Raw genomic sequence first — 20,958 nt, 5'->3', positions numbered from 1 at the left:
TGGGCTGGCAGGCTCAGAGAGGGCAAGGAAGCGTTAAATTAAGGCGATATCCGCCAAAGGCTTACGCCCCCCGCCCAACAGGTGGTCAGTTTGTTCGGGGCTGTGTCGGGGAGCTACACAACATCTCTTCCAGAAACAACTTGAGGCAGCTTGCTCTGGAAAGCCCCTCACACAGAACCGGGCTGCTGTCTGGGGTGAGCGAGAGCTGCCCCAAGCAGGGCTGGCTGTCTGGTGAGTCCCCGAGTCCTGTGCCGTCCCTTTGCCTCAGTCTGCACCCGCTCCCTCAGCCCCTCTTTAAATGTGCAGCGGACTCTGCTGCCAGGTCTCCCCACTTTCAGCCAAAACCTTAGATCAGCCATGCACACCTCAGTGCAAATAATCAGACAAGCTGTTCATTCACTGACAGCAAAAACTGACTGGTGCCTCTCCAAAGAGGTCCCTGGGTCACGCTTCTGTGGAGGTGTGGGACGGATGCTTTGTTTTCACTCTGCACCTGGGAGACGGGGCAGGGACGGAGTCTTTCCATGGGCACCTGAGCTCACAGTCTGCCTGGCCCCGACCATCAGTGCCTTAAAATTCTTCAGTGGTCTGTAAGTCAATGGCCTCTCTTTATCAGGAACAAATTCCCCTAAAGAAGTGTTTCTGAAAGGGACCCAGTCTTGTGGCCCACTGTTTGCTCTCTATAGACCTGAATCACCCACAACAGAGTCCATGACAAACAGGCCAGGACAGCAGAGTGGGTTCAGAAAAGAGGCTTTGACAGTCCAGGACTTGGAGATGGAGCTGATGTGGAAATCTGGGAGCAGGGAGCCAGGGATGCCTCCTGCCTTTCAGCTTGGTGACAAGATGACCATACACATCACCAACAGGAGATATAAAAGGAGGTACCAGTTAGGGGGAAGCTGATTTCAATATGTAGAAATGGGGTACCCTCGGATGCCTGGGGATAGGGGGAGGTGCCCTGCAGGTTGCTATATAGAAAGCTCGGGGAAGGTTTGCTTCGCCATACTTAGGAAGGAATGACATGGTTGGTAGAAATTCACTTTGAAATACTGGAGATGTGAATCAATTTTATTAGTTATCCTAGAATCCAGTCGATCTAGCATTTAAAAAAACTGTAAGACATGCTCCTGTTTGTCATCCGAGATATTAATCTGATTTCATCCCACATGCTGGAAGATTTTTTTTTTTTTGCGGTACGCGGGCCTCTCACTGTTGTGGGCTCTCCCATTGCGGAGCACAGGCTCCGGACGCGCAGGCTCAGCGGCCATGGCTCACGGGCCCAGCCGCTCCGCGGCATGTGGGATCTTCCCCAACCGGGGCACGAACCCGTGTCCCCTGCCTCGGCAGGTGGACTCCCAACCACTGCGCCACCAGGGAAGCCCCTGGAAGATTATTTTTTGAAATCAGCATTTATTATCTTTTGCTAACTTTCTCTCCACCCATGCCTGCCAATTCTGCCCCCATCAGGTCAAGTTTCTTTATCTAATTGGATACTACTAGTGAGGATAATAGAACAGGATAATTATGGAAGACAATGGAAGGATAAGCTTTGCAAATGGACAGATTTAAGTACAACTGAACACAGCAGGGAAAGGCAGAGAGCGTGGGATGTGGGATCAGAGAGCCTGGGCTTGCAGTGACTGACTTGGGGCTGGGTCACCTTGGCAAGTCACTTCATCCCAAGAGTCTTAAGTTCCTAAACTGTAAAATGAAGAAGGGGATAATGATGTTCACCTCCCTCCCATCACCACTTTATAACAAAGGGCCTGGCACATAGTAGGTGCTGGTTAAACATTCAACTGAATGTATTTGAAAGTTCCCCTCACAGGGGCTTGCTCAAGGGAAGTTCTGAACAAATATTAGTTTGTTCCTGTCTTCCTTTCCTCATTCCTTTCTTCCTCCAATTTTGTCACATCTGCAAAAGGCTCCACCTTGAATGTGGAACTAGGAACTAGAGGGAAGGAGTTCCCTTTGGTGCAGTGACATGGCAACATGACTTCATGAAGTGATGGCCTTGGTAGGATCAAATTAACCCATGGGCCAAGAGACAGGACATGGTCATTCTACCCACTAGACACCACAGGCAAAGCACCTGTGTGCTTTTCTGGGGACTATGAAAAATTTTAAGGCCTGAAAAAAAATTACGAGCTCTGAAACATGAAAAGAAAACAGCAAAATCAAAATTAATAAATGTTTAATGTCTATGAGACCCATGAATATGTCAACTTCATTAATTGTTAAATTTAGCTTTCATCAAAATTTCATTACATCTTAGAAATGATTTGTAGGTTGGGTTTTTCTCACTTCATAAGAATTCCCCAGCACACATGTGATTACAGAGAAATCATTACCAATTATAAAGTAGTGAGTTGCCTGTAGACAGATCAATTTAAAAGCTAACTGCCTGGGGCGCCCTGCGCTTCCTGTCTTGCCATGCTGCCTGTGTTAGGGGAAACCCAGGTTTCCACTGGGCTTAAGGCTGGGGGAACTCTTTTTGGTCCCAAGGCGCCTACCCACTGCTGGGAGTGCCCCCAGTACGTCAGAACGTGTTCAGGAGAGGCAGGAGCTGAAAGCTGTTTGGGGAAGTAAGATGAGATATGTTCTTCATGGTCCCACAAGCCAGAACTGGGACCGGAAGGTGGGCCCGGGAGGCAGATGGTACTCAATCCAAGAGGGGAATGCCCAACACCCAGAGCTCATGGCAGACGGGAGCCCCTGCCACAGAGGTGTTCAGGCTGGGGGAGGTGGCACCCCCAGCAACGTGGCCACAGAGGAGTCAGCACTGGCGGGAGGGCTGGACATTGACCCTCAGGGTTCCTTCCAACTCAGAGCCTGTCATCCAGGCCACCGGCCTTGTCAGCAGGGCAACATCACTGCCAGATAATGGTCCATTCTACTGTGCATTTATGGCCATTCAGGCACTAGAGCGTGAGCCTTTCCGTTGTTTCCGTTGTTCTTTATGGCTTCGGTGGTATAAGTACCATATTAACAGGAGTGCAGGGGGAGGAGACAGTCCTGCACGGGCAGGGCTGGCACTAAGCAGACCGTGAAGCCGGACGTGTCTCCGCCCCAGCCCCTCTCTCCAGTTCATTCATGCTCCCACTGCGTAGTGTTTACCAGATCCCACAGCTTACCAGCACGTAGCATACCACATGCCCTTCCAAGGCTGTCACATGGATAACACACGCTGACCCTGTGAGGATGCTACTAATTTTATCCCCATTTTACAGAATGAATAAAACAGGCACAGAGAACTTCAGTAAATTTGGCCAATTCCAACTTCACACTTTGACCCCAACAGTCCCTGCTGTCAACCCTACACTTTGCTGCGCTGTAGCCGTGAATGCTGTGTGTAGGGTGACTCCGTCCCATATGCTTTCAGTCGCCACAGCCCGTTATCCTCACCCTGTCTCTCCTGTCAAAATCTGCTCTTTGCAAAAGATCTGTTATCAATCATCTATACGTTAAAGGGAATTTAAGCCGAATTTCAGGATATATGAATTTTAATTGTGAATGAAAGTGTTTACCCTCTATTAAAAACATTTCAGGCAATAATAAAATAATAACTGAATGTTTAATGCTGTTTGTTCAGCACTATATCCCCATTGTCTAGGCTAGTTTCTATGGTAGTTGGTCTCGGTGAGTGTTGGTTAAATGAGAAAGAGAGAAAGAGAGAGAAATTGACTATGTGCCAGGCACTGGGCTACATTATCATCTCATTTCATCCTCACAGAACCACCTGACGTGGGTATTCTAATTGCCCCTTTGAGGAGACTGAGATTCAGGGATGCTAAGTTTGTGACATAGCTAACCAGTGGCTGGGCTGAGATTTCGTCCTTAGCAGTCTGATTCTAAGTGCTCTTCTTTAACCATATACCAAAAGTTTCCCAGGTGGGAAGGTCTTATGGAGCAGAGTGGCATGAAGTCTCCTCCCAGGGCTGTGAAATCACATCACCCAGGGCTTCCATGCAGAATGATGATTAATCTGCTGTGGTCAGTCACAAAACCAGCTGTGGAACTGAATGTAACCACTCCATAATCTAACCTACAATTGGACCAAGCAAATATCTATGAAACTTCAGTTTCTGCTCTGTTACAAATGACAGTGTTAACCAATGACACATTAACTCTTCTTTTTTTCTCTTCACTTGCTTGCCCTAAGCCCAAACCATTTTGCAGCACTTTAGTCTGTGTTAAAGGTTTGTCCAGGTGGAAATATCAGTACCCAAGTAATTATTGACCTAGTCCAAGGGTGATCTCCACTATTAAACTCCTCAGAGTTCACTCAGTTTCTTGGATCTGAAAGTTATCATTTTTCATCAAATTGGGACATTTTGGCTATTATGTCTTCAGTTTTTGGGGGGGGGCCTCATCTCATTTTCTCTCCTCCTGGGACTCCAATTACTCATATGTTAAACCATTTGATATTGCCCCAGAGGGTAAGTCCCTGAGGCTCTGTGCATTTTTCTTCAAACTTTCTTTCTCAGCTCTTCAAATTGGATAATTTCTTTTTTTTAACATTTTTATTGGAGTATAATTGCTTTACAATGGTATGTTAGTTTCTGCTGTATAACAAAGTAAATCAGCTATATGCTTACGTATAGCCCCATATCTCCTCCCTCTTGAGTCTCCTTCCCACCCTCCCTATCCCAGCCCTCTAGGTGGTCACAAAGCACCGAGCTGATCTGCCTGTGCTTTGCAGCTGCTTCCCACTAGCTATCTATTTTACACTTGGTAGTGTATATGTCAGTGTTACTCTCTCACTTCGTCCCAGCTTACCCTTCCCCCTCCCCATGTCCTCAAGTCCATTCTCTACGTCTGTGTCTTTATTCCTTCCTGCCCCTAGGTTCATCAGAACCTTTTTTTTTTTAGATTCCATATATATGTGTTAGCATATAGTATTTGTTTTCCTCTTTCTGACTTACTTCACTCTGTATAACAGACTCTAGGTCCAGAAATTGGATAATTTCTTCTGATCTGTCTTCATGTTCACTGATTCTTTCTTCTGCCCTCTCCAATCTACTGTTAAATGAATCCAGAGAATTTTTCACTTTGGTTGTTATACTTTTTAGTTCTACAATTTTCATTTGGTTCATTTAATTTATCTGCTGAGTTTCATTTCTCTACTGAGATTCCCTATCTATTTACTCATTGAAGCCATATTTTTCTATAATATTTGAACATTATTATGTTGCTTAAAGTCTTTATCTGCTAAGCATATTTGGGCTGTCTTGGGTTTGGTGCCTTTTCACCACTTTTTTTCTTAACTCTAGGTTACATTTTTCTATTTATTTGTATGTATATTGATATTTTATTGGATATATTTTGGGTAATATATTTGTAGAGGCTGGATTTTGTTATCTTCTGAAGTGTTGATCCTTGTTTTAGCAGGCAGTTCAATTAGTGGCTAATCATCTTGAACTTGTGTAGGCTTGTATTATATTTTGTTAGTACAGATTTATGGAAAGTCCAAGATGTTTCTCATGCCCCTCTAATTTGAAGGAGCTCAACCTCCAAATTCTGTCTCCCTCAAAGATCTTGTCAGGGTTTGATTTAGCCATTGTTAGGGCCGGTCTAGGGTCTTAGTTTAGGGCATGATTCTTACTCCTAAGGTATAGCCTTCCTAATGTGATAGCTGGATGCCAGGCATGTTAACAAGGTATTGGGGGTGTTAATGAGATCAATGTCCCCCGGCACTACTTTTCTCAACTTCTAGTATCTCTACGCCTGTCTCAGCCCCGTTATAGCTGTTGTCTCATAAGCCTGGGTTGGGGGGGTGGGGGGTGAAGGGGGAAGGGACTCTTCCTGCACATACACAGCACAGCTACAGACTTGTGTGGAAAACCCCTACTAGCATTGCTGGCCCCCTTCTCTGCACAGCATCCTCTTCTGCAATGCCCTGCCATACAGATCCAGCCACTTAAGCTTCCTTACCCTCTGATCTCTGCTTTCTCTACTCAGAAGAACTTCTCTGCTCTGTTCAGCCTATACCATGGTTGGGAAATTCTTCCCAAGGAAAGGGCTGGTTGACTGTGGGGCTCACCTGTGAGTTTCCCTCCTCTCGGGGACTGCAGCCTTGCATTGTCTGTTGTGCACTATTGGAAACTGTTTGCTTCACATATTTTGGCCAGTTTTATATACTTCCTTGTACACAGAGGCAGTACTAGTCCAGTATAGGTTATCCACCATTCCTGGGAATAGAAGCCTTATCTCTGTGATTAAAGGACATTTTGCAGCCAACATTGCCGTATTCCCCCATTTTTGCTACCCGCTCTACTAGCAATAAATACTGACTTAGACGTGGAACATGATTCCTCTGACCTAGAAGTGTTTCTAGTGCTCACCTCAAAGGAGGAGCATTTGGAGACGTTATATTTAGCACCAGACTTGGCATGTTCATTTGCAGAGAAAGGAAAGGCTGGAGGGAAAGAGATTCTAGGAATCTTGGGCCAAATTTTTGCTATTATTTTATTATTAAAGTCTAGATCAGAAAGGCATTTCCTGAATGACAGGAAAAGTGTTCCTAGGGAAATTGCACTATTTTAGAAATAAAAGTAAAGGCTTTAGCCTTAGATAAACATACTGATAATTGCAGGGCAGAAAAATTATGTAAATATTGATAGATAGCTGGCAGCAAAGTACCCATAGAAGTCTTATTATCTGAAAAATGGGAAAATTCACTGTTAACTTACCATCTCACATAATTGGGGGATGGGGATGGTTATTTAGTAACTAAGTGATCTTCCCTCTACTACAGATTCCCAAGAAAGAAAATGTTAGAGAAGTAATGAAGTGACATCTAAAGTATTTAAATAGTGCATGTGACCCCAGTATAGCCCTTGTCATCTGAACACCCATGAAATTCTGAGGATCCACACTGGAATTTTGTGCACATAACCCCAGTGTCAACTGAAGACCATGTTTTAGTTATTCCTATTTTCCTCATTATTGGCTTTTATTATTACCTTATACTGAAGGTCTTTCCATGACAATGTGTCTATGCACAGTCATGACATTCAGGTATAGTCCACTTTTTAGTGTGCATATCTCATTTGATGGTCAAATAATTTAAGTTCTGTATGACATCAGGATCATAGTTTGTTTAAAGCCGGCACTTGTGATCCTTTGGGGTCACTTGCTAAATACAAAGATAGTCTAACCCTAACCCTAACCCTAACATAGTACATAATTGTTGGATTTTTAAAAATCATTTGCTATATTTACTTAACCTCATTTTAAATCCTCTTAATCCAATATCAAAACAAGATTAAACCTAGCAGTTGCATGATTTATTAAACTAGTTTCACAGAAGGACTCTCCATGCATAGTCTGAAAAGTCAAATATAATAGAAAAAATAACTTGAGCAAACTTAAATGATAATGTTTCAAAAAAGAATAAAGAGGAAGCACTCCTCCTAACCTATATTTTAGGTGGATTTTAGAAATTTATAGTGTTTTTATTAAAGTAAATGAGCATTCATAAGACCCCAGAACATAGCTTCACAGCCAAGCAGAAATAACCGATGCCCAATGCTAATACTTTTGAAAGAATTGGAGCAAAAGAAGTAAATCATTTTATGTATTCTTAATTTGTATATAAGACCATCTAGAAAACACCTAGCTTTGGTTTTGGCAGCCTTTAATCTGTATGCTAGGATTATTTCAAACAAGAATTCAGCTAGAGTAAAATAAAATGCATTCCACCATGAGCAATTTTATTTGAAAACCTGCAGAAACAAAAATAACTTATCTCTATGGTATTTTTAAACTGTAACATTAAGTGATAATGTGTGTGACATCCAAACATCTGAAACCATAAGCTCCTTTGCAAGTTAAATGCCAGCGCTTCATTTGGGCAGTAAGTCAGCCAGCTGTCAGTGACTTACTGCAACCACAGCAAATGCTCCAGCACTCCAGACAGTATTAGTTTTATGCTGCCAACAGAAGGGTCTGTCCATAGACATTCTTAAATGCAGTCCTGTTTCTGTTCTATTAGTAGTCAGCACTTGGATGACTTTTGGCCTAAAAAATGACAATTTCATTTGGTTCAATCTAATATTTGATAAATATGAACCGTTAAAGTGTTGTTTTGGAATGAAAACAGTGAGTTTCTCAATTTCCTCTTCATAGTGATGGATTGTCACTGTCCAATCTCTGGCTGCTTGCTTGTTTCTCTTTAAGATTATATAACTGGTTAGATACATTGAAATATACCTCATGGCTTCTTGGTATTAGTGCTGGAATATAAGCCCTGTTCCAAGTTGTGAGAGAAAAAAAGTGAGCAGTGAGGTCTCCCTCTACTGGTTGAAGATATGAGTCCTTGAATGAACAGCCAGGAAGGCGGGTTGGTGGCGTAAAAAGGTCAAAGAGAAAGGGGGGGGGGCGGGGAGAAAAGGAGGAGAAGAAGAAAGAGAGAAGAGGGAAAAAGGATGAGAGGGAAGGAAATCAATGAAGGAAAAGATGGAGAGGGAAAGAGGAGAAGAGAATTAGTGAGGCCAGAGAGAAAAAATTAAGCAGAAAAATCAAGAAGAAATGGGCATATAAGGATTAGAATGGGCAAATAAGGTGTAAGGACATTTTTTCATGGGTCATCTTCACAGTAACCCTGAAAATATTGGCTGTTTTGTCCCTTGAAGTTCTCATATGGGAATTGCAACCAATGATGGTTTATTAGCCCATCCTCCTTGGAATTTTGGCAGTGTGCAAAATGAGGAAGAGGCTGGACTTTTTTTTTTTAAATCAGATATCCCCTAGTCATTGAGTTTCTTCTAAAAAGATGTCCAAAACGTGCAAAGTTAATATCATGAGAATTATACGTTCCACTGGGTAGAGTGGAATTAATTGTACTTTCCTTGATTGGAACCCATTTTAGTGTCCTGTTATGAACCAATAGGAAGATTATAACACAGTATCCTGTGGAAGAAAGCCTGGTCCCTGGGCGCCCCAAATGGGAATGGTCTTCTAAATAGAAATCAGTTTAAATGTGGCAAACTATTTTCAAAGCTATGGGTTACAGCAGGATTTAGACACTTAGGTTCATGGTGGTCCCAGCAATCTTCTCACTGATACAATCTTGCCGCAAGGTAAACTGGAGGAGGGGACAGAGTAGGTTCATTATTAATATGAAAGCAGTCCCTATAACAATGGAAATATCCACAACTATACTCAGACAGTCATCTTTTAAAATATTTAAACAAATCCCTGTAGAACAGGTGCTTAAAGTCAGATAACACAAGTCGCTGTTCAAAATAGTCATTTTGAAAAGATTTGTGACATTTCGATTTTTAAAAAAATTAAATGGCTTAGGCTAAATGTTTTCTTCCACATATTTAAGTCCTTAAGCTTTACTCCTGGGAAACTGGAGCGCGTTTTCAACAGGGTCCTGACCACGAGGCTGAGGACGGATTTGCTACAGTTTTAACGTGTTGTGGGTTTGGCCGCAGGAAAGCACCAATAGGTGTGTGCAGGAGTGGACCCAGGTTTGGAGGGGCCTGAGTCATGCAATCTGGAGCCCTTTTTAAGAAAAAAGAGGGACTTCCCTGGTGGCGCAGTTAAGAATCTGCCTGCCAACGCAGGGGACACGGGTTCAATCCCTGGTCCGGGAAGATCCCACATGCCACGGAGCAACTAAGCCCGTGCACCACAACTACTGAGCCTGCACTCTAGAGCCCGCAAGCCACAACTACCACAACTACTGAAGCCCACGCACCTAGAGCCCATGCTCCGCAACAAGAGAAGCCACCGCAATGAGAAGCCCGTGCACCACAATGAAGAGTAGCCCCCGCTCGCCGCAACTAGAGAAAGCCTGCGCTCAGCAACGAAGACCCAACACAGCCAAAAATAAATAAGTAAATTTATATATAAGAAAAAAGAAAAGAAAAAGAAAATAATATGCAAGACAAAACAACAAGCAAGGCCTTAGAAAGCAAGCAAACAAAAGGCCCTGGACTTAAGCTCATAGCTTCAGAGTAAACCCACCTCCAGGTGCTACCTAGCAAGGGCTCACTCACTGCCCAATGTGCATAGAAGCCAAGATCATGGCACCAGCTTTTGAAGAAAGAAAGAGCTTTATTGTAAGGTTGACTCTCAAGGAGACAGGAGGCAGGACTCAAATCTGTCTCCTCCATCCAGGTTTCAGGCGAACTTTAAGGGGTTCAGGGAATTTCAAACTTGGAAGCTGTTTAGCCAGTCTTGAGGCAGTCCATACAAGCTACTCGTGCTGCTGGAAGCCAGGTTTTCCTTATTGAAAGACTTCTCACTTCCCAGAGGGCTCCAGTGGCAACACTTTGAGTTCCACAAACTTCTCTGAGTTCCATAAAGTGAAAAATTCCCGGTTCCGGGTTCATCCTGAAGACATGGGGGTCCCGTCTTGCACATGCGCAGTGCTGTCTCCGTAAATAACTTGTTTGATTAATCAACAGCCTATTTAAGGAGGCAAAACCAGTTTATGCTGTGCTGTTTCACAGGTGTCTCGTTTAAGTCAGCGCAGGGATGCTTTAGTGCAAAATCTCAGCGGGCCCCTCAAACTCCACATCGACCTCCTGGCGAACGTGAGCTCTAAGGAACTCAACAGAGCACTGTCGGCAGCCCTTTTGTCCCAGGGTTTTCTGCTGGGTGCCTGTGAGCTCTGCTGCAGGGCATGGCTGGAGAGGCGTGACCAGGGAAGGGGAAAGGACACTTGACCGGAGAGACAGAGGGAGAAAGAGAGAAAGAGAGTGGGGAGCCCGCCTCTCCCCCGTATGCTTGTGCCGCCTGACCTTGGGAATCTCCTCCAGCTCTGACCTCTAATCTATTGAGTTGGTCAAAAAGTTCATTCGGGGTTTTCCGTAAGATGTTACAGAAAAACCCGAATGAACTTTTTGGCCAGCCCCAATATTTTCCCGTGAGTCTGGGGCCAGCCAGTCAGAATTACTTGGGCTGATCCCTAAAATAGAATTTCCCAATCAGTTTTCAATTTAAGAAAAATAAGGCTTTCTTCTGGTCAACAGAGACCAGCAAATCTAGTTTGCAGTTTCATCTTTCCCTAGAGCTGGGCGTGTTGTGTGGACCGAGGTATTAGGATGAGTGAGGGCTCCAGAAGGAAGAGTTGAGAACAAGATTCCATCATCCAGGAGGGGGCCTGGCTTGAGAGCAGGAGCTCTCTGGCTGGGGCAGCATCTCAGCCCCGGGGTCACGGGCAGGGGGCGGCGGCTCAGAGGCTGCACTGAGCTACAGAAAATGGAGGCAGCGCCAGAGCAATAAATGGTGATTTTCATAAAATGTTCTTTGCAAAGCACAGTATATCCAGAGCCCTGGGAGACTTTCCAGAAGATGCATGTTTAATCAGGAAGGTTGCTCTTCTCCGCCTCTGCTCTGTCAAGACTGAGCCGATGTGCTGAACGGAACTGACAGCATTGGAGAGCGTGAGTGGACCCGAGCTGTCTGCAGCTCCGACAGCTGTGCTGTCCCACAGCAGCCAGGGTCCCTGCCCCGAGCTGAAACTCCCTGCAAGAGCAGAGAAGGCTACGCAGTTGCCCACTGGATAAGTCCTGGTGTGGCAAAAGATTCGGGTGACGACTGGGAAAATGCAGACACTAAATGACTGTCAATGCCTAACTATCAGCCCCTTTCAAGCACTTTTTAATGGCATTTTTGTCTCATCCGAGTAGCCCTCCACCCACCCCCCAGCCCTTTCCCACCCTTCTCCTAGCTTCTCAGCGTCTTGAAGTTCCCTTGTCTGGAATGAAGCCATCAGAGAAAAGCCAGGATTTGCTTTCCCTTTTTAAAGCTCCGTCATGAGCTTTACTCTTGTCTGAAACCAAGGTCTTTGAACTTCTAAAACCCGCAAATTCCTTAGAGACGGTGTCTCTTCCACCTCCTCATGGAGGATTGGGGGCCGGCTGGGGGATGGCCCACCACTCATGATTTTAGAAAGAAACCCACGTGGCTAGGAAGGACACACACACTGAAGCAGAAGAAGTAAAAGAAATGTGACTTCGGGAAAACTCTCTTTTCCCCTGAAGGCTGCGTGGCATCGTTTGGTTTGCTTCTGTGCCTGGAGGCGGGTGAGTGATGGAAGTTCTAGGTGTGCGTCTGGGCAGGAAGATGGCAAGGTCCCTCCATCACAAAGCTATGAGTATGTGGTTCAATGGTAGCTCTAGAGTTCAGAAAAAAGAGAGTGGGGATAATGGACAAGTCACATTTCTTAAGCACTTACTAGCTGTCGAATGTGCGGTGGTGAAAAGGGGTCTGCAGTCAGACGATCCCAGTCCCAAACCCCAGATCCATCCCCTAGTTTTATCTGTAAGGTCTTGAGCAAGGCACCCACCCATACGAGATGCATCTGTAAAGAAGGGAAACGTGTTTGTTCTAAGAACTTCTTCAGAAACAGCGGAGTGCCTCGCTTATTGCTCAGAGGTAGTCAGGATAAGCTCCCCTAATAGCCACACCTGCTCCTGAAACTCGGTAACAAGTCACCGCACAGACTCAAGTTCAAGATCTCCGAGTTATTCGGAAACTTGCCCGCAGCTCAAGGGAAGGGTTTCAACGGTATCGGAGACCCAAATTCCCCCAGCTAGAAAAATGTGTTTCCACTATTTCCTTTGCCCAGCGGGTAAAGTGAAACAAAGGACACGAGATTAAGATTTAAGAACACTTCGAAGAAAAGGAAATATTTTGTAAAATGTTGACATTCTCTTTCACAGATTAAAAAAAAACACAGCTCAATTAATGGTTCTCGAAGCTGCTGAAAACTTAGCAGCGAGGAATTCTAAGGCTTTTACCAATAGTCTGATCAGGGCCTCAGGGGCTCCTGTTGACCGTGTCTTTTTCTTTTTGTGTGTGTGTGTGGCACAATACATATAAAATGTACCACTTTAACCATTTTTAAGTGTACAGTTCAATGGCGTTAAGCACATTCACATTGTTATCCAACCCTCACTACTATTCATCTCCAGAACTCTTTTCTTCTTGCAAAGTGAAACTCCATACATTAAAGGGTAACTCCCCAACCCCTCCCCCTAGACCCTGGCAGCCACCATTCTACTTTCTTTGAGTTTGACTCCTCTCGGTAACACATATAAGTGGAATCATATAGTATTTTTCCTTTGTATCTGGCTTATTTCACTGAGCATGATGTCTTCGAGGTTCATCCATGCCACAGCATGTGTCAGAATATCCTTCCTTTTTTTTTTTTTTTTTTTTTTTTTTTTTTTTTTTTGCGGTACGCGGGCCTCTCACTTCCTCGGCCTCTCCCGTTGCGGAGCACAGGCTCCCGACGCGCAGGCTCAGCGTCCATAGCTCACGGGCCCAGCCGCTCTGCGGCATGTGGGATCTTCCCAGACCGGGGCACGAACCCGCGTCCCCTGCATCGGCAGGCGGACTCTCAACCACTGTGCCACCAGGGAAGCCCAATATCCTTCCTTTTTACAGCTGAGTAATACTCCATGTCTGTACAGACCACATCTTGTTTATCCGTCCATCTCTCGATGGACGTTTGCTTCCACCTTTTGGCTATTGCGAATAATGCTGCTGGGAAATGGGTGGACAGGCCCCTGTATTTTTAAAACAATGTGGTAAAAGTGGCTTTCAGCATAGAAGTAGCACTGGCCTCAGGCCACTGCAGGTGGCAAGGCCCGTGCCTCTGTCCACGGGAGTGTTTTTAAATTAGGTCCTGTCTGCGAACAGGGGCCGGGGCGTCAAGCCTGCGGCTGCGTGGTACTCCCAGGACACCTGTGGGTGACTATTAGTTTGAGCAGCTGTTCAGGAGCCAGGTGTCTCCAAATGGAACTGGGCTACTGTGCACCCTCTCTGCCCTCCCTGACCCAGGTGTCACTAACAGGTTTCTCTCTCTCTTGTATCCCGCCCCTCCCTGCCCCCTGTGCCCCCTTCCCTTCCCACCCCTTGCCAACTCCTCTCGCCTCCTCTTTGCTGGCTCCCTCCCGCTCTCCAGTGCGACCAAGACCAGTGCATTCAGAGCACCAAATTCGTTTTGCAGGCCGCGGCCACGCCCCTGCTGCAGAGCGAGCCCAGCCTAGCCAGCGATGAGCTGCACCTGCCCGGGAAGCCGGGCCTGGGCACGCCCTGCGCCAGCCTGACGCTGGGGCAGCCCACGCCGCCCTCCTCCATGCCCAACCTCGCCGCCGAGGCCGCGCTCACAGACATACTGCCCCTGAAAGAGGAGCACGTGGGCCACCAGTTCCTGACCCCGGAGGAAGCGCCCTCGCCGCCCGGGATGTTGGCGGGCAGCCCGCTGGCGCACAGCCGCACCATGCACGTCCTGGGCCTCGCCAGCCAGGACTCTCTGCACGAGGATTCGGTGCGCGGCCTGGTGAAGCTCAGCTCCGTGTGACCGCGGGACCCCGGCCCGGGGGCTGCAGACAGCAGGAGCGACGGACGGACGGCCCCACCGCGACTTCCGGCGACCCAGTGCCGGGGTGGCCACGACGACTGCAGGTCCTGAGGCAGGAAGAGCCCTGGGAGAAAAATCGGATCCCCCTCTGATGGCAGAGGCAGGCAGGACCCAAAGGCTGGCAGCTTGGTTCCATTTGAATTTTCTGCCCCACCCTGACCATTCTGATAACGGTGGAAACAGAGACGTAGCTGTTTTCAGGTGTTTGGAATATGGAGGGTGGACGTGGGGAGGGAGGAGCCTCCCGGGGCCCCCAGTCGGAGTCTGGGCGGAGAGGAGGCTGCCTGGGCGTTCCTCTTGCTGTTCTGGGACAGATACACGGAAGGTTTATGACACTTGTGGCCGGACTGAAATTGCACTTAAGTGTTATGCTACTAATATTTGAAACAGACATGCCATTCCATTTGTTAATTTAAGAAAAACCTAAAGGGAAACAATGACCAGATGTGGACTTGCATGCCACGCTGCAGTCTGTTCACGGTGATGATGGTATTGAAAGGCAACTGCTGCTTTCTTTCTTCTTCTTTTTTTTTTTCTTTAATTTTGTGAATTCTCAAGTGCTGTTTTATGGGAAGACAGTGCAACAAACCAAGACTAATGGACCACGCCATCCGTCGCCAGCTTCTTCAGCTTAATTCTACATGGGTAGGTGGCGCGCCTGGGCTGCGGAGGGCTGCCGGGGTTTTATCCCATCAAGCATCAGTTAACCTTCTGTTTAGTAGTTAGCCGAGGTGTTGTGTTGTACCACACCTGCCACAGTCTTCACCTCCTTGTGTGACCAAACTCCTGTGGACAGCCAATAAAAGGACGTCCTCTGTTATTTTGGATCTGTGTACAGTTATCCTTAACAGCTGAAATGACAACACCGTCACCTAGATGGCCTGAGGGGAGTTCAGTTTTATTGAAGTATCCCTAGGGAGGAATGGTCCCCAAACAGTCAAAACGTCAAATCTTTGAATTGTGGGGGAACGATGGGATGGTTTCTTAGGTAAAAGAGCAACTTTCCATCAGTTTTTTTTTTTTTTCTTTTCTTTAGTTATCTCTTTTCGACACGGTATTAGTGGAATTTACTCCCTGTTTTCAGATTGGCCCATGGCAGCGAATCTACGGCGGGTTGTAGGGAGAGGGCTCAGGGAGAAGCTGGGCTCTGGAGCGTCTGCTCTGCTCTGCGTTGTGTTTGAGTGTTGCCAAAGCTCAAGGGTAACTTGAGGTCCCGGTAAAGGTATCAGAAAAGAGGAGGAGAAACCAGCTTATTTTAGGCAGAGACCACGTAGATTGTCATTCTTACCTAGCCACTAACCAGAATGGAATTAAGAAAATTTCCGCTTCATCCATGTTCATGTATCATCTAGAAGGGAACTCACTGGCTCTGTACTTAGGGAGTAAGTCACTTTGGAGGCAACTGCCGGAACTCAGCTGGCTTCGGTCCTTCTTTCCAGATGATAAATAAACCCAACAGCCAAACCGACTTACGTTTGAAATCATGCTCTGTTCCTCACAGCCATATGAAAGGCAGGATACACTGATCAGTGATACCAGAAGCCTTGGATGATTTTAAGAAAAAAGGCTGTTTCTCGTGGGAAAGAGTTGCCATTTTATATAAAAGAAATAGAAAAGCACAATTTCAAGTCTGTTTGGAATAAGGCCAATTCTTCGTAGGTAGAAAAATAATTTGTGCTGGAAATAACTGCGGAAGTCTTGCATCATGGTATCTTTGAATCATCCTTATGATTCATTCTGTATATGTGAGTAGAAAATTGGAAAGGTAAGTTATGTGCAGCCATTTTTGATTTTCTGGACCTCCTAAGTACTTACCCACTTGGAACTTATACTAAAGGGGACAGAGCTCCTTACACGACCACACACATGGAGGCTCACGGTCATCAACACATAGGGATTCTCCTTGCAGGCAGTGCCTGTGAGCAAAAAGTGACAGCCCCACAGTGTGCCTTCCACAACTTCCCAAATTCTCTCTGCACTTTGCCCCCTTGCATCTGCTCCCCAGGGACCCAAGGAGAGAAATGGGCCTGGTGAGAAGAGAAAGGTGGCTCAGTTCTCACTGCTACCTATGTGGCCACATCCATTCCCGGCTTCTTCACCTGGAGGACAAAGACAGTGGCCTTTCCCTCTCTAACACTCTCTAATTCAATGACTGCAACCTCCCATGACCAGCCCTTTTCCCACCTCATTGTGAAAAAAAATCCAAGAAGCAAGGCTCCTCACTCATTTGTCTTTACATAATGAATATTTTCTTAATATTTATTGTCAATCCTCCATCCCATCTTCAACTCCATCCCCTGTACACACTTGATGTCATTTATCAAAGAGGGGATTAGGGATATTGGTGACACCAATCAAAGCTATTCAGGGTCCAAGAGGAAGATTAATTTGAATGGGCCAATTTGCTAAGACAATTAACCTCTTAAACCCCAAACCAGAGGGATACCCATAGCCCTTTCCTCTGTGGCTTGAAAAAGAATAGGGAGTCTACAGGTTGAACAGTCGTGCTCCCAGGATCTTCCTTCTTCCCAATGGATGGAGTGTTGATCTTAGGAGACTGACTTGCCCAGTGATGAGTCTGCATTTCCCATTAACTGCTTATATATAAATATATTTAATATTGAGTGGTTCCATCTAGTTGTGGCTGAATAAACCTTGATCTTCCTAAACCCTGTCAGTGTGTTACGGATTGATTGCATGCTAGCTATAAGAAAAAGCAGGGTATTTTAGCATGCTATTAAAGCTTGGACCGTTATCAAACACACTCATTTTGTTGTTTAAGAATTCATCTGCTTCCAACCTCCTGGGAGTGCTCAGGCACTTCAGGCTTCCCAGGCCCTTGAAGGCTGAATTTAGCCTGAATGCCCTCCCTGGTCCCTAGAAAGGCTGTGGGATGGAGCATCAGGGCAGCCGGGAGCCTGCATCTGAAAGGGCGTGATGACATGTCACTCTGTGCTTCGGGACACTCGGCCCAGCATTTGTGCTGTGCTCACTCGAAAAAGGCTCATTCCAGCTTTCAGATTTAATTATTTCAGCCCGTGAGAATGATGGGACATTTTCACACTGTGCCAACAAAACGCCCAATACCTGTTCTGGTCCCGGATTTTTTCGGAGCACTGCCCGACCCCTCTAAGTGCACTGTGATCTTCCCCTGTGGTGTTTAGGATGTCGACCAGGGTTCAAAACGAGAAGCAAACCCCATATTATGAGCCGTGTTCCTACTGAGAGCTGAAAGGGTCAGGCCCGTTCTGTGGCTTTGAAAGCACTTAGCGCTTCATGCCCTGGGCCTGGGTCTTCTGATTCAACAGCAAGAGAAATGGGTTTGCCAAAATTGGCAGTGGTGTCCTTGGCGCTGGGGCTTGTGGTGGTATCTGCAGGGAAATACTGGAACCCGAGCTGTGTGGGGTCCCTGGCGCAGCCCTTTGGTGGGTGCAGAAGTGGTGACGGGCTCCCCTGTGGGTCTCAGAACCTCCCAGAGCCCCACCCAACAAACACGTCTCTGTAACTTAACTGCTCCCTTCCAGAGCTCAGCCCACAAACCATACTCTTCACCAGCAACCCCGTGCTTCTCCGCCTTGCCTTATGGTTTTCGAGTCAGCTGAAAGGCGTCAGGGGTTTGAGCTAATAGTATAAGCAATATACTAAAGTTAGTTGCCTTTTATTTATCTACACTGGTTAGCCCGTTTAGTTCTTGATCAGGTAAGAGAAGAGAGTAGAGGGAATAAATGTTAAATATAGTTTTCTAATGAATGCCTTACAAGTGTTTTGAAGCTGAGCCTAAATCAAATCGATGTTTACATTTTTTATTAAGTTCCTGTGAGTCTTGCGTGTTCGTGTCCAAATGAGAGACTTTCAAACGAATTCTTAATTCTGCTGGTCCCCCTGCACCTGCCCCGGAGGATGTGTATGGCATTGTGTGTTGTTTTCCATGTTACCTTGTTAAAAAAAAAAACTGCCTCTCATTTGTTCTCTTGAAATGTGTGTCTCTCTCAGTTTTATAAGAATAAGTTATCATTGGAATATCAAATAAGCTGAAGCATCGTTTTCTTGCAAAAAAATGTCAAAGATACTAACAGTTTCGTAAATCGGTAAATCCTGTCTATTTGCCCATTGTACGTGGTCCTGATAATACAGCCAAGATGGATTTTCAAATACAAGTGGTTAGTACATTAATCCAGCAATTAAAAATAACTGGGAGGTTGGAGACTGGATTGTTTCTGGAGCAACCGAATTTGCAGCTGCCGCACAACTAGATAAATGGCCTCAACTGGAATTATTTTATTTTTTCAATCTCGTAAACCCCAGGAGTTACATACAGAATGGATTGGAAAGTGAGCATCTTGTGCTAATGCAAAGACTTTTCTTCCATCAATTGTTGACTTTTTAAAAGGTACTTGGTATTGCTTATGAAGATATGAGTGAAAAACTCTAATTGCCCTTGATATTTTAAGATGGATTGTTAAATCAAGAGGTTGTATGGCATATCTAAAGAGACATGTTTTCTGGGTTCTATATAAATGGAGATGGTTTTAGCCTGCAGTTTAAAAAAAAAAAAAAAAGTTGAAGCCTTGCTAATCATTTGCCCAGGGCATTCTGGGTTAGTATTTCACAGTAGTCAAACATTTTGGCATGGAAGAAAAAAAAAAAGCATTTTAAACTCTAGTGGATTCAAAGCCCTAAATCTAAACAATGTTGAACACAACATAACACATAACATTGCATGTTTTCAGAGATAATTATGCCTATTTAAATGCCTTTCATGTTTTAATCAATGTTTGCAGAATTGATCTTAAACCTGAAATGAATTAAGAAAGTATTTCCTCCTTCAATAAAAACTGCTAATGGCATCAAATGTAAACCTCAGTCTTCATAGGATAAACACTGGGTAATTCAACAAGGTGTATGGGAGAGGAGGATTGACTTGCACTAATGAATTTGCACTGTGTAGACACCCATCTGGATAATACATGTAATGGGGTTTTCTGATCATGGATATCCAGATTGGTTTCCTACTGCTGTGATTCTCATTCACTAATGACTTTAGAACGATGCAAACTTCAAACCCCCTAATCCACTTGTTCAATGTTCCACCTTCTAACACACACACATATACCAACTTTCAAACTCACCATATAGGAATCGTGTTTGGCTCTTAGGAACAAAACCCCCCAAATAACAGTGGCTTAGACAAAAGGATGTCTTTCCTGTCATGCAAAATAAGTCCAGAGGTAGGCAGTGCAGGGTCAGAGTAATGGCTCCACAAGATCATCAGTGTCCTGACTTATTTCTCTTTCTGTCTTGCCATTCTTAGCACTGGCTTTCAGCCTCAAGGTCACCTCGTGGTCACAGAATTTCTGCTGCAGCTCCAGCCATCAAAGCCATATTCCAGGAAGGAAAGAAGAAGAGAAGGAGCAGAACAAAATGGGCACATGAGACTTCAGATAGCTCCCTTTAATGAACTTTACTAGAAACCCACTCTGATTTCCCCATGGCCAAAGTTGAGTCACATGACTACCCCCAGCTGCAAAAGAGGCTGGGAAAGGTGGTTTTTCAGCTGGGCACATTGCTGCCCCAAATAATATTGGGGTTCTGTTAGTAAGGAAGAAGAGGAAATGAGTATTTGCTACATAATCACAATAGATAACCTTGCTTCCCCCTCCAGCTTGAGCTCTCTCAATGCTTCTCCACCAAAAAGAGGTTTGTCTTCATCCACTTTGCTCTCCCTTTAGAGAGAGTTCCTGCTTGATGAAGTAGGCTTGACCCCTCTCTTCCATGACCTCTAGGATCCAGCCCCTTCTCTTTTGCATCTTCAATTTCTTTCTATTAGTTGCTTTTTCTACGCCACCAAATCATCTCTTATTTTAAAACAAACAAACAAAAACCAAAAAAACACCCAAGAACCTCTTCCTTGGCCCTCATCCGCAGCTTCCCTGCATGGCACACTTCTGAGATGTGGTCTCCAGTGGACAAACCCAGTGGCCTCGGTCTGCGTTCTCTAACATCTCCGAGGGCCCTGAACCTCAGCGCGGCATCAGTGGGGTGAACCGCATGGGGAAGGCAAGCACACGGTGGGAGGATCTCAAGGCTCCTTCTCACGCAAGCCCTCTGTGCTTCTCCACGGGGCTCCCGCCCTTTGGCTCCTTGACAGGACTGTCTTTATTCCAGTTGGCATCTCCTTGCTCGCCGCTTTCTTCTCATGCCCCCTAAACGAGGACACGTGGCAGGCTTGGTCCCCGCCCTCTGCCCTTTGCCCTTCTCCCGTCATTCCCCTGCAGGGACTTCCCCGCCGTCATGCGTTTTGCTCTCGCCTCTGCTCTCGCCTCTGCTGTGGATTCCAAACTCCGCATCTCCATCTCGCCTCCCCCGGAGCACTGGCCCCGCATCTGAACCAGCTGCCTGGTAGGAGAGAGAGCTTCAGACGTGATTCTGGCTCCAGCGTGTCTACAACTAGCTCTGTAACCTTGGGCGAGGGGTAGAGCCTCTGAGCCTAGTTTTCAGATCTGTGAATGAGCTGCTTCTGCGTCGCCATGCTGTTGTTGGCTCAGTGCCCACTTAGTGTCTCATCA

At 45.8% G+C, this 20,958-nt stretch overlaps 1 protein-coding gene across 4 annotated transcripts in view; it reads left to right on the top strand.

Annotated features, from left to right (window-relative positions):
• The window catches only part of ZDHHC14 (zinc finger DHHC-type palmitoyltransferase 14), a 272,373-nt gene extending 257,161 nt beyond the window's left edge, over positions 1–15,212 (top strand). For 2 of the 4 annotated variants that reach the window (XM_060167377.1, XM_060167373.1), the window contains exon 9: positions 13,934–15,212. In XM_060167377.1, the coding sequence (XP_060023360.1) occupies positions 13,934–14,332 (399 nt within the window). In that variant the 3' untranslated portion in view covers positions 14,333–15,212. The remainder of the gene's footprint in view (positions 1–13,933) is intronic. The other 2 variants (XM_060167375.1, XM_060167374.1) reach the window with 1 other exon arrangement.
• Positions 15,213–20,958: the final 5,746 nt, after the last annotated feature.

This window comes from Lagenorhynchus albirostris, chromosome 12 (assembly GCF_949774975.1).
Source record: "Lagenorhynchus albirostris chromosome 12, mLagAlb1.1, whole genome shotgun sequence".
NCBI classification, from domain to species: Eukaryota; Metazoa; Chordata; class Mammalia; order Artiodactyla; family Delphinidae; genus Lagenorhynchus; species Lagenorhynchus albirostris.
Note: the sequence above shows the minus strand (reverse complement) of the source record. Positions and strands in the feature narration are given on the sequence as shown.